This window comes from Ochotona princeps, chromosome 22 (genome assembly GCF_030435755.1).
Source record: "Ochotona princeps isolate mOchPri1 chromosome 22, mOchPri1.hap1, whole genome shotgun sequence".
In the NCBI taxonomy this organism is placed as follows: Eukaryota; Metazoa; Chordata; class Mammalia; order Lagomorpha; family Ochotonidae; genus Ochotona; species Ochotona princeps.
The window spans coordinates 11,840,655-11,857,461 of NC_080853.1; the positions used below are offsets into that span (position 1 = coordinate 11,840,655).

A 16,807-nucleotide genomic window follows, 5' to 3' on the forward strand; every position below is an offset into this window, starting at 1 on the left:
CAGCGGTCAAATTAAAAGCCACAACTCTGTTGAAAACACTCACCTATGTAGGAATATGACACTGTAAGGAAATACCTGGAGGCGTGTCTGTGGCTATTTGACTCTGGTGCATGGGCTTGCATCCTTACTTTCTGTTCTTCTGCTTCACCCACTGTGACCCACCAACAACAACTTTGTATTTTAAAACAATTGCACCGTGCCCCTGGGGGATGGATGTTCGTTCACCTCAATAGGAAGCCTCGTAAGGACTTCTATAGACACCTCTTTGGGCAATGCACACGGTAGGGTTCCAGGGAGCTTGTAAAGGGCACAGCTGTGTCCTCCTTTAAATTCTTAGGTTGCAGTCTTCACGCCCAATGTTCCAGCCTGTGAGTCTATTTGGAAATAAGTGTTCTGGGTGTGTAATTAGGATAAAGCGTGCTAGAGTAAGATGGGCCTTGATTCTAGTATGACTTGTGTCTTTATACAAAGGAGAATGTTGGGGACAAGTGCAATGGGAAGAACATGATATTGAACCTGAAGGCAGAGGTTAGAGCTATGTGTTGGCAAGCCAAGTCACACTCAAGCCAGCACCCGCACCCGTGAGATGTTAGGAGAGGGGCACAGAACAGTGTTTCCCTCACAACTCTGAACACGAACCAACTCTCCTCACAGTTCAGTCCTAGACTTCTAATCTCCCGAGCTGTGAGGCAATCAAATTCTTTTGTTCGAGCTGCTCAGTTTATGGTAGTTTGCTATGGAAGGCCCAGGAAATGAATCGAGGCCTCTCTGCGTACCTGACAGCTTTGTTACTGAAGCTGATTCCACTTCACTATTTGCTCTCATTCTTCTATATATTCTGAATTGAAAATTATTTCTAAAATGTATTTGAAAGGTAGGGTTCCAGAAATGGGGCGGGGACAGAAAAAGGTATCTCATTTGTTGGTTCACTCTTTGAGTGACCATGAGAGTCAAAAGAGGGCTGGACAGGTCTCCCGCTTGGATGGTGTGTCTTCTGAGGTTTTCCCAGAAGCATTGATGGGAAGCCTGCCTGGCTTTGTGTGCCCTGTTCCCATTGTGGGGCTGAATGGATTCCACAGAATATTCTTTGGTGATTTGTATGTAGAATGTGCCATATTGGTTGGGACTTGGCAGAAGCAAGGGGACCAGTAGCTGGAGAAGGCTCTGGTATCTGTATCATGGCCAGTGGGAAATGTCCAAAGTGGATTTTGGTGGAAAGGGTGTAAAAGGGAGACCATCTAAAAGTGAATCATGTGGGAACAGTAGGACTGAAATAGGAGACTGGGTCTGCAGTTGGAGGGATGGGTGAGCACTTCAAGAAATGAAGGATGAGGGGAGAGAGGTGTGGGCTGAATGCTATAAAGGATATCCAGAGTTTGGTTTCTGGAAGTTCATGTTGTTGAGTCAGTGACATGTTGTGGTGGCTTCAAGGGCTCCAGCAGGATTGGGAGACTCTTTATGGCTCTTCCTTGCCAAGGAACCTGTTGTCCTGTCATCTAAATACTCAGAGAGAAGCCATGGCACTTCCTCAGGCAGGAGTGCCCCAGTGCCACCTGACCACAAAGGTGTGATGATAGGAGTCATTTCCAAAATTACTGGCAGTTCAGAAACGGTATTCAGTATATCAGGGTTTGGGCCAGTGCTGTATTGTGTTCCTTCAGGGGACAAGTGGAGACATCAAGTGGACAGGGGCTGCCATGAGTCCCTGGGTTACCATGGGCCATGCAGGTAAGTGGCAGCTTAGGCAGGCTGACTGCAAAACTGTGGTTCTCAAATGTGATCCTGAATCAGTATCATGTCGGGGACTTGTGTGAGCCCGGAGGGCCGTATTCCACCCAGGGTCTCGGTTTATTCAGTCTAGTTTGGAGGCTGAGGATTTGTCTTTTTTTTTTTTTTAAGTGATTTATGTATTTAGTTTAAAAGCAGAGTTACAGAGAGAGGGAGGCAGAAGGAAAGAACTTTTATCTGTTGGTTTACTCTGCAGGTGACTTCTCTGTCCCAAATGAAAGCCAGGAGTTTGGAACTACACTCAGGTTTTCCAAGTGGGTACATTATTGGGGCAGTGAATAGGAAGTGGAACAGCCAGGATTAGAACCAGGATCCACGTAGGATGCCAACGAAATAGGCAGCAGCTTAACCCACTGTGCCTTCATGCCAGCCCCTAGCGGGGTTGCATTTGTTTCAAGTTTCTAGGAGATGTTGTTACAGCTGACTTAGGGGTCCACACTTGGAAAGCCACCAGCTGAGAAAGATGCTTCTGAGGGCCAGCTGGGGGCAGATGTTGTGTGGCTTCCTGGTGGCCCCTGTAGCTGCTGCCTTTGTGGACAGTGGGAGCAGGGCCTGCCGTGTCTGTGCTTGAGTCTAGGGTTAGCTGTCTCACTCTGTTGTAATCACAGGGCAACCCCACAGAGCTTGTGGATACTGCTGTTGTTGCTGAGCATAGTAGTCAACACTGGTACAGTCATATCATGTGCTGAGCCCTGCTCTAGGCAGATAAATGATAAAAACATGTTCAGTTCCCCTAAGAAACCTGTGAGATAGGTGCTGATGTTACCTTCATCACACCCATTTTACAGATGGAGACACTGAGGTCCAGAGAACTGGAATAAGTTGCCCAAAACCACAGAGCTAAGGTTTGATGTAACAGTTTGCATCCATCCCTTAGCCTGTATTATTTGATTGATCCTGAGGAAGAGGAGAGCTGGCATGACCCTGAGGATGATGGCCAGGTTGTGTGAGCACACTTTGCCGTCATTCTCATCTCAAAAACGAAAATAGTGTTTCCCATCTTAGATGAAAGAAATACCTTTGCATTCAGAAGGAAGGCTGTCAGCATTAATTGGATAGCAGCTGTCAAAGCCTTGTGCTCCTTAGAGGATGGTAAAAGAGGAGGAATAATTATTGTGCTGTTTTCTATACAGACCCTGGTACATTTGGGGGAGTCAATAAGTGTTTAATGATATTGTTGGTAATTAGCAGTGATGGAAGGGAGAGTGTGCAGGCTAGAGGAAGGGGTTGCTGGGCTTTGGCAACATCATGAGTCTTTGTGTCTGGTAGTGTATATCAGGGGCCTCTGAACCCTGGGAGAGGTGGACAGGGCATGGCCCAGGGCAGAAGGAAGTCTCTTGAGGCTAGTAGCAACTTGTGGCTCCAGAAGGAAAGAACAGTGCCATTTGATGAACCCAATTTTATGATCATAAACCAAAAACCCTGCGCCTCGCCAAGAGTGGTGCCTCCATCAGCAGTGTTGGCTTCGCATAGAAGCTTGCACAAGAGCAGATTCTTAGATTCCCTGCTAAACCTGTAGGAGGCGGTCCCCAGAAGACTTGGCTAAGATATTCGGATGCTTCTGATGCATGCTGGAACTTCAGAACCTGGATCTGGTGTGATGGCTCAATTGGCTTATCTTCCCCTTCCAAGTACCAGGACACTGTATGGACTCTGGTTTGTCTTCCATGCGCTGGTTTCACTCCCCAAGTGACCACAATGGCCAGAGCTGAGCTGATCCAAACCAAGAGCCAAGAACTTCTGCTGGGTGCCTCACATAGGTAGAGGCTCTTAAGGCTTTGGGCCATTCTCTGCTGCTTTCCCAGGCCACAATCAGGGAGCTGGATGGGAAGTGGAGCAGGCAGGACATGAACTGTGTGGGATCCTGGTGGAATGCAAGGCGATGATTTAGCCACTGAGCCATCATGCTGGGCCCAATCCTCTACATTTTTAAGGATTCATTTATGTATTTAAAGGTAGAGTTACAGAGAGATAGACAGAAACCTTCCATCCACTGATTCACTCCCTACACATCTAGAAGTGGGCCAGGCCAAAGCTAGAGGCCTGGAAGCCCCTAAGAATGGACCAGACCAAAGCCAGAAGCCACTTCCCACCCGCCCCACTCCACAGCTTTGCCAAGTCTCCTCCTGTGGAGGGCAGCAGCCCAAGGGCTTGGGTTATCTCCTGCTGATTTTCTGGGCTCATTACCAAGGAGCTGGATTGGAAGTGGAGCAGCCAAAACTAAAACTGGTGCCTGTATGGGTTGCTGGCATCACAGAAGGTGGCTTTATTTGCTATGCCACAACCATATTCCTAGAATCACCTCTTTGTTGTTTGTTTCAAAGAGCAAAATCTCTCAAACTTGACTGCTGTTACCCTAGAGAGCGAGACATGTGGTAGGCACACAAATGAGTTCAACATGAATCGCAACTCCAGTGAATTGAAAGAGTGGATTTCACTTACACAGGGGTTGGCCTTCAGGCCTGGAGCCACATCGAGGGAAAAGATGCTTAGGGACACCAGCTGGCTTAGGGATGGCTGCAGAGAGAAACCAGTAGTCCAAGACATACTGGCGGCTAAGGACAGCAGAGGTGCTGCTATAGCATTGCAGGAGGGCCAATCTTGGCAGAGTTCCATGGGACTGAGGGCCCCATCTGATAGAAGCATTGGATAATGTGCTGCACTAACCTTCAGGGCAGTGTTGCCTGCTGATGAAGCATGATATAATGTGGCTGCTTCCAGGATCCAGGGCGAGAGGTTTGTCCTAACGTCAGCAGGGTAGGCAGCTTGCAACACGTACAGGAGCTTTTAGCCTTTGTCTGTCTCTATTTCTCTGTCTGTCTATCTAGGACAGAATTATGAGTCTCTAGGATAAATGGTTGCTCTTCCCAGAAAAAGAGAACTACACCGTGGCACAAACATCCCCCACTGTTGACGCTACTGCTCACTGGGTGCCTGATAAAAGCCTCAGGTGAGCAGGAAAATAGACCCTAATACCTTGTGTCTCTCCAAGCCCTGGCATTTTTAAGCTTGGCAAATAATAGCAATGACCCAGTTTAGTAATGCAGAGACAAGACAGCACTATTTTAACAGGCTTAGTCATCTCTTCGTTTTGCCTCCTCTTTTTCCTCCTCCCTTCCATTTGTGTCTTTTCTCGTTCTGAATATACAAGGTAATAATCCAGTATTTTCTGTGGAGCATGGCAAGCATGCTATATATAAGACACAGTTGAACATTCTGTGAGTGTAATTGGAGCATAAATGTAACTAATCAAAATATTATCATGCCAACGGATGTGTGAAGAGTTGGGAAATCTTTAAAAATACATTTTTTAGTTCCATGTCATTTCATTTTGGAGCTGCAGAAGGGAAGGACTGAGCCCGATAAACGTCAGGGACAATTTGAGGTCTGACAGTAGAGCGGTCCTGTTACTTTACCTGCTACCTGGCTTAATGTGTATTCTTTCCTTCTATTCTTTGCTTCTCTCTTCCTGAACCTGATCTCCAGGGAAAGAAGAGCTAACTCGAGCCACTCAACGTTGGGTCACTCTTTGCCTCTACATAGGACTTGCCTACGGGTGGCATGAGGCTAGCAGTGAATGATGAGTAGGTATTGTTCAGTTTGAATCCTGGCTCTGTGACCAGCAGTGTGACCTTTACCTCGCTCTGTCCCACTTTCCCCCCTCAATTGTAAGAGATGGATCATAATAGTGAAATATGAGTGCCTGTGTGCTGTTGCTGTTATTACTATTGAGAGTAGGAGTAAGTAATCTGAGAAAAGATTTCACCAGGGAGAATGTTTTCACCACCACTTTTTAACATTTATTTATTTATTTATTTATTTATTTATTTATTTATTTATTTATTTGATAAAGAGAGGGAGTGATGGCAGATTGAGTGGGGGAGATCTTCCAGCCACAATGACTTGGGCTGATTCAGGCCAAAGCCAGGAACCTGGAGCTTCTTCTGGGTCTTCTATGTGGGTGGCAGCGGCCCAAGCTCGTGGACCATTTTCCCCTGCACATTAGCAGAGAGCTGGATCAAAAGAGATCACCCAGAACGATGCTGTGATGTGGGATGATGGCATTGCAAGTGGCTGTTTAGCATACTGTGCCAAAATTCCAACCCTGCCTCCCACTGTTTCTGTGGTTGAAACTTTGGTACAATATCTATGCCCATCCCTGTCCTTAACCCCCTGATCATCAGTCAGACCTTTGAAGTCTGGGATCACAGACGTCTCTAGCTTGGAGGAACTTCAGAAATCTACCTGCACACCTGTTGTCCAGATGAAGAACAGGAGAGGAAATTTGTGCTGTAGGGAACACTGTGTGGCTGTAGGGACTGCACACAAAGGCAACAGAAAGTCTAAGAGGAGAGTGACATTATCTGACCTTCAATCTTGTCTTGACCTTTGCCAAAAGCAAAGAGCAAATCAAACAAGGCCTTACGTTTCGCAGTTCAGGTAGCCGGATTGTCATTCTGGTGTGTTTGGGTTCCATCATTCTTCTTGCAGTTGCATTCATTTTCTCCTCCTGGGTGCAGAGCTGTTTCTCTGAGGTCCTAGAGGAGGCAAGTCATGAACTCATACAGGGCTGCAAACACAGGTCCCAGAAAGCCTTTTAATGTGCTCCATGGATAGGTGTTCATCACAAAGGACCAGAAGGAACCCTGGGTGAAAAGCTTTCTTTGTGAAGTTGGGAGGGTCCAAGGTGGGGGAAGGCTTGTGTGCTGTTTCCAGTATATTCTCATTCACTGGGTTAGCTTTGTGCTCTTCTCTCACCTTTCCCGGCTCAGCCTGTTATTTTTAGCCTACATTTCATCCCGGAGCCTCCCTCATTTCCTGCTTCCATCCATCCTCTCTCCCTTCTCCCTTCCTTCACATCTTCTTTTCCATTTACTCTTCTGCCTTCTCCAGGAGGGAAAGGAATGCAGGGGGCTGAGGTGTGTGGTCTTGGGGAGAAGCAGCCAAGTGTCCAGGGACTAGGTTCCTGAACATAGTTAGCATAGAGCCTTTCACTAAGACATTCAATCACCTGAGTTTCATTCCATTTGGAAACTGCATTATCCACACCTACATGGATGATCAGATAACTGTTTTCTTGGAAAATTGCCTTAACAAATTTGCATATGAAATGCTTAAACTCCAACTTATTGGTCTCAATGAATGATTATAGAAATGCATATTACTTGTTCCAACAAACCGGCAGACAAAATCTTCACAATGCTCAGTTCCTTTGAAACTTTGGGATGTATTTTCCTTGTTTTAAATGGAGATTATGTATTCATTAAGCTGTAATTAACATTATAGCTCCCCTCCTCATTTTCTGGTGTCTTAGAAAAGAAACACATTTCTTTCCCCCTTTCTTTTTGACACATGATAATTATATTGCTTTCACGGGTAATCTGGGTAATGTTGAATGATATGTTTGTGACTGTGGCCATTGGCTTATTGTTTATGGCTGGCTTAATGATTATTAGTTTTCATGATAATAATGGGAAACTCAGTGTTTCTCTTTACACATTCATTTTCTTTCTTAACAATTCTTTGTGCCATTGGACAGTTTTTGTCTCTTATCCTTTTCCTTGTTTCCAAACGGATTAATGTCATCATTATGGACTTTGAAATTAGGTCTTGTCCAGGATGGCTATACTAGAAGTTTGTACCACAAGCTCTAGGAACTGAATGCAGATATAACTGTTCTTGGGGCACTCATCATAGCTACGCAGAGTCAGTGGCGTTTAAATAGTTCAGGGAAGGACAGTGGCAAGGCATGGATCTCAGGAAAGCTGTAGCCAGAGGAAAAACCCAGAAGCAGGGAAGGGTGCATGATGCTTGGTGGTGACTTTTTTCATGTTAACTGCTGTGATAGATGACATGGATATAGTGACTAAAAGCAATATGTTTTATTTTGGTTTTAGAAGTCAGATGTCCTGAAAGTGCCACAGTGTTCCCAACACAAGTCCTCTGGGGTGGGCTCCTTTGTGGGTGTTCTAGGGGAGACCTTGTGATGCGTTTTCTCGTTTTGGGTCTCTATTCTTTGGCTCATGGCTCCCGCCACTGTCCTCTGAGCAGGCAGCACTGCATCTAGCAATGAACCTTTGGTCTAACACTCCCACCTGCCACGTCCACTGTGAAGGAGCCTGATTACTCTATTGTGCCCACCTGGAAAATAGAAAATAATTTCCCATTCTCAAGCTTAACAGGTTCACAACCTTAATTGTATTCTGCCATGTGAGGTGACATCTTCATAGGTTCTGGAGATTAGAAAATGCCTGTGTCTTTGGAAGGGCATTCCAACAGGTGGATGAGGGCTTTGTCTGTGTGGGGACTCTACATACAAGGCAGGGAGCTGGGCACCAGATGTGGATGGCTTAGAAAATGGCAGTTTTCTGTAAAGGAGGACCTTTTTTTAGAAGGCGGACCTGTTGTAGTCAGTGTTGTTTCTCAAAACGTTGGTGCTGACAACTGCTGGAATGGGTGGTGAAAGAATGAGAGCCAAGTTATTACAAAGATGCATGATGGAAATGTTATGGACTTGAACTAGATGGGAGGGTGGAGGAAGATAGTTGGGAAATCAACAGAGTGGGCATATGTACAACTCGATGGCTGGTGGAGTGTAGTAGGTGGGGATGGGCAACAGGTTTCATTTTTCGTTTTAGTGAATTGCTGGCTATTTTCTTCCTTAATCTGTTAAAGTCTATTTTGTATACTGGGGGGAAAAGAGTGTTCTTGTAAAGAGGAGACACAAAAGAAGCTGTTTTGAGAACGCATCTTGGAGCGATCCTTGGGCATGTAGATCACTACGTGTCATCTTTGTGACTACAGGGCCCTTAGTGGGAGGAGTGTTGCTGGGGCTGTTTTGCAGCAGAGGAGACTAAGGCTCTGAGCTGTTGAGTAATCAGCCTAATCGCTCAAGGAGTGCATCTGGGATTCCAATCCAGGACATTGAGCTCCAGGCCCACTTGCTGGAAGTCCCTGGTCCAGGGCATGAAGCAGAGCCCAGAATCTGAAAGCTCTTGGTGTGGCAAATGCTTCCTTTTAAAATCACCTCACTTCCCTCTGCTTCGAGGAGGCCTAAGGCCTCTTATTTCCCTCTTAAAGAGCTCCCTGAGGAGCCATTCCTGTGGCTGCATGTCTCACACGATGAGGGGTAGGATCCTCTCCAGTGGGAGCTGAAGTAAGAATCCAGGAATCTAAGTCTTTGTGACCCCAGGCAAGGCGCTGGTGTCGCTGTCCTGCAGCGACACTAAAATGACGAGGAATTTCAAGGGCCTGGAAAAAACAGGAACCCCAGGAACCGCCACCACGACCAGCACACACACACGAACAAACACACAAACAAACACACACACAAACAAACGAAAAGCGGAGGCAAGGGAATGAGCCGAACGAAAAGGTTTATTGCCGAAAGCGGGCTGCTTATACCAATCACTTCTCCCCGTGGGTCCACGGGGCGCTATCTGATAGGCCAGCAATCGCAGCGGGGGAGGATTAGCCTATCCTTGTGACTTCCTGTCTGCCCACTGGCGGGACAAGTCCCGCCTCCTGGCACTCGGCCAGCCGCCATCTTGCGGCCCCTCATCCGTGTGGTGTCAGCCACTCCCCACACGCTGGCCCGACCTCACTGGAGTTGGCAAAAGGTGGGTTGGGTGATTGGAGCTTCGGTGTCTGTGAAGTTCTGATGTAGAATCCACAACTCTCCAGCCAGCGGCCACGAGTGGTGATGAGTGTTTGAAATGTGATTTGTCCCGCTAAGGAAGAGGTTTTTAAAAAATGAAATATAATTTTAGCTAATTTAAATTTAAATAAGTATGTGTTGCTTTGGCCTACTCCTTTTAGAGAGTATATTCCCACACTCTGAATCGAGAGTAATTGTTTTGAGTCACTCGCTGTGTGGCTTTGGGAAAATGGCTTAGCTTCTCTGTTCTTCCCTATACCTGACTTTAAATATGGATGACGTGGTGCTGCCTCACAGGGATAGTAAAAAGAAGAAAACCTAGGATCCATTCCTGGCAGGCAGTAAATTGTCAGTAAACATGAGCTGTTAAAAATCGCATTGGGTCCAATATCATCTGCTACCAGCTGTTTAGTATGAAATTTACATTGGTTGAATGTAGAACTGTGTTTTATCTAATGTTCACCAAAAACAAAAGGACCCACCACGTCCACTTTATTATCCCATTTGGTAGATGAGAATGTTGAGGTCCAGGGAGCCTTACTGACTTGCTCAGAATCACACAACCAAGAAACTGCAGAAGAGGCATTGCGGTGCAGGTTTATCCACTGGAGGGAGACCCAGGCTCCATCCCATGCCTCCGCAGCTGCTCCGCTGTCTGTAGCACATGAGCTCCTACCGCCATCCATGTAGGTGCTGGCACTGGAAAGTGGCAGGGTCGTCTGCTCGCAGGGTGTGCTTGGAGCTCTGGGGCCACAGCCCCTCGGCTGCCAGCCACATGAGCACACTCCTGTCATCTTAACGAACAATGTACAAAGCCATTACAAACTCAATTAGGACTTTCTTTTTACTGCCGACGTGAGGAAATGTGATGCTGAGGTGCTCATGTGTAAACACAATCGCCGCCATCTGCTTCGGAGAAACTTTTTGCCTCCAAAAAGGCGAGCTATGTCACAGACACATCAATAATGGGGCGCTTATCAAGACGTTATTATGCGTGGAGAGGAAAAATGCAAAACTTACAGCCAGCCGGAGAGCACTTCCTGGTTGAATTCGACAATTTTCAGTGCTGTGTGTAATAACCATGAGGAAACTAATGCTGTTTTATGTTGCTTATCACGTTAGTGGATATGTGTGTGTGTGTGTGTGTGTGTGTGTGTGTGTGTGAAGGGAAGAGAATGTACTTACAGTCTTTCTTGCTCATGTTTCTGACTAATCTTGGTATCATGACCGGCTCATGTTTGATCTCCAAGAAACTGACAGCACCGGGATGATAGTAATTGTGCTAACCTGTTGATCAAAGAGGCCCCTGTCGAGCTGCTCTTGGATGTGGACTCTCGCTGAGCCATCTCACCAGTGACAGGCTTGGGTTCCACTCAATTCTTACTGCCTTCTTTTCCGAAGGCTGCGTTCTGGTCTCTGAAGGTGGCTTGGCTGTGGAGGGAGCTTGGCTGGTCAGGTCCCTGGTGCCCTGGGACACTGCACCACCCTGCTGCATGCTGTGACTTCTGGCGTTGGTGAATAGACACAGGCTGACTTCTCCATTTCCCATGCCCTCCTGAGTTGACTGCCCACATTCCTGCTGTTGATAAGGATCCCATTTAGATTCCCTTGCAACTGTGCGGAGTAGCTATCATTTCCTATCTTATTCCTTTGAATTAAGGGGCTTGTGGGAACTACTGGGGTGCCAAAATAATGTGATTATGTTAGCTGTGGATAGTGTTCAATTTTAAAATTTCAGTGGTTTATGGTCCAGTAGTAGTTTATCCTTTCTTTTCATGAAGTCCAAAATGAGTGTTCCTAATAGGTTAGTTGCCAGTCATTGACATTCAGGACACTTGGCTCCTTGAAAAAGTTATTGTTATTTTTCATGCAAGAGGCAGCAAGACAAAGAGGGGGCTAGAGCTCCAGTCTACTGGCTCATTCCCCAGATGCCTGCAATAGCTGGGATTGAACCATGGCCCAGGCTGTAGCTCATGCTAGGCCATTCACCAAGCTGCAAGGAACTCTGTTACTTGTGATATCATCATGGCCTCCCAAGCTGGATTTGAGAGTCACAACTGGACCTTAACCCAGGCATGGCACTATGGAACCTGGGCATCATCATCGGTGTCTTAAGCGGTAGGTCAAACACCTGCCTCTGGCCCCTTTTATTGTAACTCTGCCTTCTCTTCACCTCTTGAAATCCTGAGCCTCCTCAAACCTTAATGTGTATGCTGATCTCCTGGGGACTTGGGTAAATTGTAGATTCAGGCCTGAGCTTTTCCTTTCTTACAAATTCCCGGGTGATGCTGCAGCTCATCATCTGATAGCCATCCTTGGAGAGACAAGATAACAGAGGATGGAGATGTGGAGCTATGAGGAAGGTGGCTCTTGTGGACCAGGCCTTCAGAGGATACACATCACATTCACATCCTGTTGTCTGTGGGCACAGCCCTACCAATTGTCAAAGGGAGGCTGTAGAAAGAAGTTGGCAGTGTGTCCAGGGCTCTGGAACATAGCTGTGATTGCTGCATAACGCCATGTGAAGCTAGCTGACTCCACCTTCCCAGAGAGCCCGTCATGCTACTAACGCTACAGTTAAAACACACAGCACAGAGCTGGGAAAATGAAACCTTCCCAACTCTGTGTTCTGTAGACTGTAAGGAACCAGTTATACATATACTTGGTGTGAGTGGAAGGGAAGTTGGGTGCTGAGATGCCCATTGGGAGAATTATGGTCCAGAGTGGAGAAAGTCACATGCATCTGTTTGTGAAGCCATGTTTCCTACAGCGAATCATAGTAGTGGACTTGTATATTATTCAACTGTCCAGGGGTAACTTGGGGTGCTGCTGGGTTGGGAGATGTCAAGACGCAGATATGAAGGCTTGCCCAGCATTTTCTCTGAGTCTCCACCTACTTCCCGCTGCCCTTGCCGTAGTGCTTTCTTTCTTGCCACCACGCTGAGAGTTTAGAGTAATTGAACAACACACCTAACAGATATGCACTTGCTCTGCCTCTGCCAGGCCACGTACCAGGAGATTTTACTGTCTGGGTAATTCCAGCAAAGATAGCATCTTATTTCCACTCCTGGTGGCTCCTTGTCTAAGCAGTGGATAGATTTTCTGATTGGTAACTGTTGGTGAAGGTCTCTCTGTCCTTGTCACTTTGCTCCTTTTTGGCACACACCCACCCACCTGCCTGAGGTGGCCTTTCCCTCAGGGAGCTGTGGCTGCAGGAATCAGCACCATGTTGGAAGGAGGCAGTCCTTCGGATCCCAGTTGCTCTGTCTGCAGTTTGAGGGAGCAGAAATTGCAGGAAGCCTACTTTGGCCTCAAGTCCAGGTTGCATTCTTGCATTCAGCTTTGTGGGTAGTTACATGAGGTCTTGGGATGTTGTATTTATTTTTAAGTCTACTGAGAACCCAAAGGGAGTGGAGAGTGTATTATTGGAGCCCTCTAGAACCTCAGTACAATATGAATTGCCCAACACTTAACTGGCAGCTACTAGTATTTGTGATGTTAGGGTAAAAGAATGAGGCAGTTTACAGCTACTGAAGTGGCTCATTTTGTCTGAAGGCTTCGTTGTGATTTGAACATTTTCATGGTTAAAATAAGATTCCAAAGCGCCAGTGATTTTTTAGATGAAAATATTCATCCCAGAATCATCTGAGTTTAGCTACCGTGTTTTATGAGGCAATTTATATCATAGAATCGTACTTCTGTGAATCCCCGAGTTCAACCCTCTAAGTTGATTGTGAAATTTCCTTTGATAACTCCCCCATTTGTCCAGACTCTATTGAGCCACATGTGGTGGTGGGAAACTCACTTTGTCTCTGTGCAGTCGTCCGTCCCATTATGCTCCTGCTTTACTTGTAGAACGCCCTTTGTGTATTGCATTGGAATGTGCCTCCTTGTGGTGTCTTTCTTAAGTTTGTCCTTTCAAGTACATTTATTAATTACCAGTTGCCAATGTAATGCTGCCTCATAAGCCAAGAGGAATCAATGGGAAACATCAGTATCCATTTAGTTTCCTACCCATTGGTGTGTGCATCAATTGCAGATTGGCGGGTCTAGGGTGGACTTTGTGGCCCTGCGGTTGTGTATCTTACTATGGGAGTAATAGCATTTGGTTCTTAACTATCATTTGTACTTGGATTTCATTCATGGGTGTTTATCCTTTTAAAAGGGACAGCACGATCTGCCTCTTTCTTCTTCCCATGAAATGACAGTAGTGTAAGAGGACAAGCCCTGCTAGGAAGCATTTTTTAAGCCTCTGCTAACATCCACCTGTTAACACCATGTTGGTCAAAGCAAGTCACACGGTGGAGCCCAAAGCCAAGGGATAAGGTCACAAGCGGATTCTTCCGAGAAGAATTGTACTGTCAGTGACAAGGGTTGTGGATCCAGAGAGGGGAGGGGAACTGGCAACAACTATGTCGTCTGTGGAAGTCACTCAGAAGAGGCTCACTTCCTGTCTGTGAGGAAGCTTAGTTTTAATGCTTGGCGATGGTAGCTGAGTGTTCTGAAAATAGTCATGATAGCATAACCTTTGACATCAGAGAGAATCTGGGGTCCTCCCTCCCTGTCCACGTGGCCCAGCCCATGTGCTTCAATCTAGAAGTAAAAATAGAAGTTTCCTATCTCCTAAGATAAATCTGAAGATGAAATTGAGATTAAATACTAAGTATATAAATGTTAATCATTCAGTTTTCTCTCTCTTTCTCTCTCTCTCTCTCTCTCTCTCTCTCTAGGATATCAAAGATTAACTCAACTTATTCCAGTACTTAGCAGTGTCATTTACTTTCTATTCTCACACTTCTCCAAGGGTATCCCTTTCTTATGTGGATCTATTCTGTCTTAATTTGTTCTTCTTTAATTTATGTTCTCTTATATTGAGTACAGGACTCCAGTTGAAGCAGTGATACCTCTTGTAGTATAGGGGATCCACCTGCAGTGAAATAGCTGAAGTTCACAGGAGGTTATATTTCACTTCATTTCCTCTGTGAAAGTTTGCAGGACACTAGATTCCTGGGTGGGTTGTTTTTCTTTCTCTTCTCTCTTGTTTATGCTTCCTTCAAAAGCTGGTACATGTAGTGTTTCTTCTTTCAACCCCACATATATCACCATACCACTCTCTTACTTCATTAGATCACTTGTGCAGTCTGTTATTCCATTTGTAGTAGAGAGATTCTAAAGTTCAGAACAGAGATGTGCCTTCCTTACAGTCAAGCAGACCCTCACCACTGGAGTGACACATTCCCTGGCCTCCGCTCGGTCTGCCCTGTGTATCAATGCACCTGACTTTCAGGATTTTCTTTCTCTCTCCTTGTCTGTGCTTCCTCCTCCCTCTGGGGGTCTGCAGGGTCCTTCATGATGGTGAACAGCTCTGGGAGAGCCTCCGGCCAGAAGGCCCACCTTCTCCTGCCAACTCTAAAGGAGAATGACACCCACTGCATAGATTTCCACTACTACTTCTCCAGCCGCGACAGATCCAGCCCAGGGGCCTTAAACGTCTACGTGAAAGTGAACGGCGGGCCTCAGGGGAACCCTGTCTGGAATGTATCCGGGGTCGTCACCGAAGGCTGGGTGAAAGCAGAGCTCGCCATCAGCACCTTTTGGCCACACTTCTATCAGGTAAGGCAGTTCACAGTGGTGTGACTTTGAAAAATGACAATGAATGTGAATACATTTTGCCATCTTTAAAATGCTTGGGTCTGAAAGGGAATTCATTTCCATGGTGCTTTGTTCGACTCATGCTGCCTGGGCTTCTTGACCTAGCCAGGTGTTGCTGGTGCAGAGGTGATACAGCACAGACCTTGCTTCCCTAAACTAAAAAATACAATGTCACCAGTGATGCCAGGTTTCTGGGACAATTTCTGAGCTTAGCTCTTTCCTACCCTGCTTATCTCATTATGGGCTGAAGACAGGAGGCACACAGACCTATACCAGTCACAGAGTGTGCTTGAGGGATGTCGCTCCAGGTCATTCTTGTTCTAGGACTATTGAAAAAGATTTTGACATCATATGATAGTACTTATATATTCTGAAGGAGACTGATAAGTAAATGAACAACTACAACGTAACAGGATGCGTGTGGTTCTCCACCATCCTGGAGGAGCATAGTGTTGTACTAATGCTCCCAGCAACCCCCAATGAGGGGGCACTGTTGCTAGCCCTGTTTTACATAGAAGATTGAAGATCAGAGGAAAGAGCTAACTGGTCACCTTTGCAGAAAGGGTGTTTGGTAAGGCTATTTGGGTGACTTCTCAAGAGAGATAGTGGCTTGATTGAGTCTTGAAGGATGAGTGAAAATGATTGGGAGAGGCCTTTGAGTTGCCAGGGACGGCCTAGGCAATGGTCTAGGGATGTAACGGCGGGAGTTTGGCAGGGCCTGAAAGCTCTGAGTTGTTGAGGAGCATGTTGCAAAGCAGATTTGCAGGTCCTAGGGAGCTTCAAATGCTCAGTGTAGGGCAGGGTACAACCCATCTGTGATGAGTGCCATCCCCAACTTCCTATAGACCAATATGTTCCTAATTCAAATAAAGATAAAATATCACGCAGAGCTGGGTTTCCAGAGCGATTTCTGAACTCGGCTCTTATTTGCCCCGACGTTGTCCTTATGGGACTGAAGACCCATGGTACACAGACCTGCCAGCCTGCAGAATCTGTTTAGAAGAATGCCACTCCAGATCATCTTGTTCTGTGATTATTGAAAGAAAAATTAGTAGTATGAAGATCACATTTACATATTCTTGGGCCCACCTGTTCTAAGTGTGCCATCCAATGATTATTAGTCAACTTACAGACTTGTGTGACCATCATCCTAGCCCAGTCTGGAAACATGTTCAGCATCCCAGTAACAACTCTTGTGTCCTTATTCACACTGTTGAAAGTTTTTCCGTAACAAAGTGGCAGAGTCAGATGTACATTCTGGGAACATTTCCCTACATCTGAAGAAGGACCAGAGGGTAGAAAGAGTAATGACTGAGGCTTTCTTAGATGTCTTCCTGTTCTGCCTCCCCAGTACAGTCCTTTCAGGTTTTAGTGCAAGGAATACGCTCTCTACAGAGATCACTTGCCTTCGTATCATTGAGGCAATTTGAGTTAATTCAAGCTTTATTTACCCTTTGCCTTAGTAACTAAAAATCAGAATTTAATACGCTCATGACTGGGTTTTCCCCTTTATGTTTCCATTTTATTCTCATTGGCTTGTTATTTCTCTATAGAATAATTTCATCGTCTCTTTTTGTATATTTCCTGAAGTTCTTTTAGCGTTGGGAGTAAGATGATGATGATGATAGCTATACTAGAATTTGGTGCACGTAATATCTGTTGTTTGTTAAAAGTGTGTAGTGTTTCATACACAGGAAAAGATGTTTTCTG

At 45.9% G+C, this 16,807-nt stretch overlaps 1 protein-coding gene across 1 annotated transcript in view; it reads left to right on the forward strand.

Annotated features, from left to right (window-relative positions):
- PTPRT (protein tyrosine phosphatase receptor type T) overlaps positions 1 to 16,807 on the forward strand; it is a 937,772-nt gene that overhangs the window by 326,166 nt on the left and 594,799 nt on the right. The window contains exon 3 of the mRNA XM_058679424.1: positions 14,787 to 15,058. Within this exon, the coding sequence (XP_058535407.1) occupies positions 14,787 to 15,058 (272 nt within the window). The remainder of the gene's footprint in view (positions 1 to 14,786; positions 15,059 to 16,807) is intronic.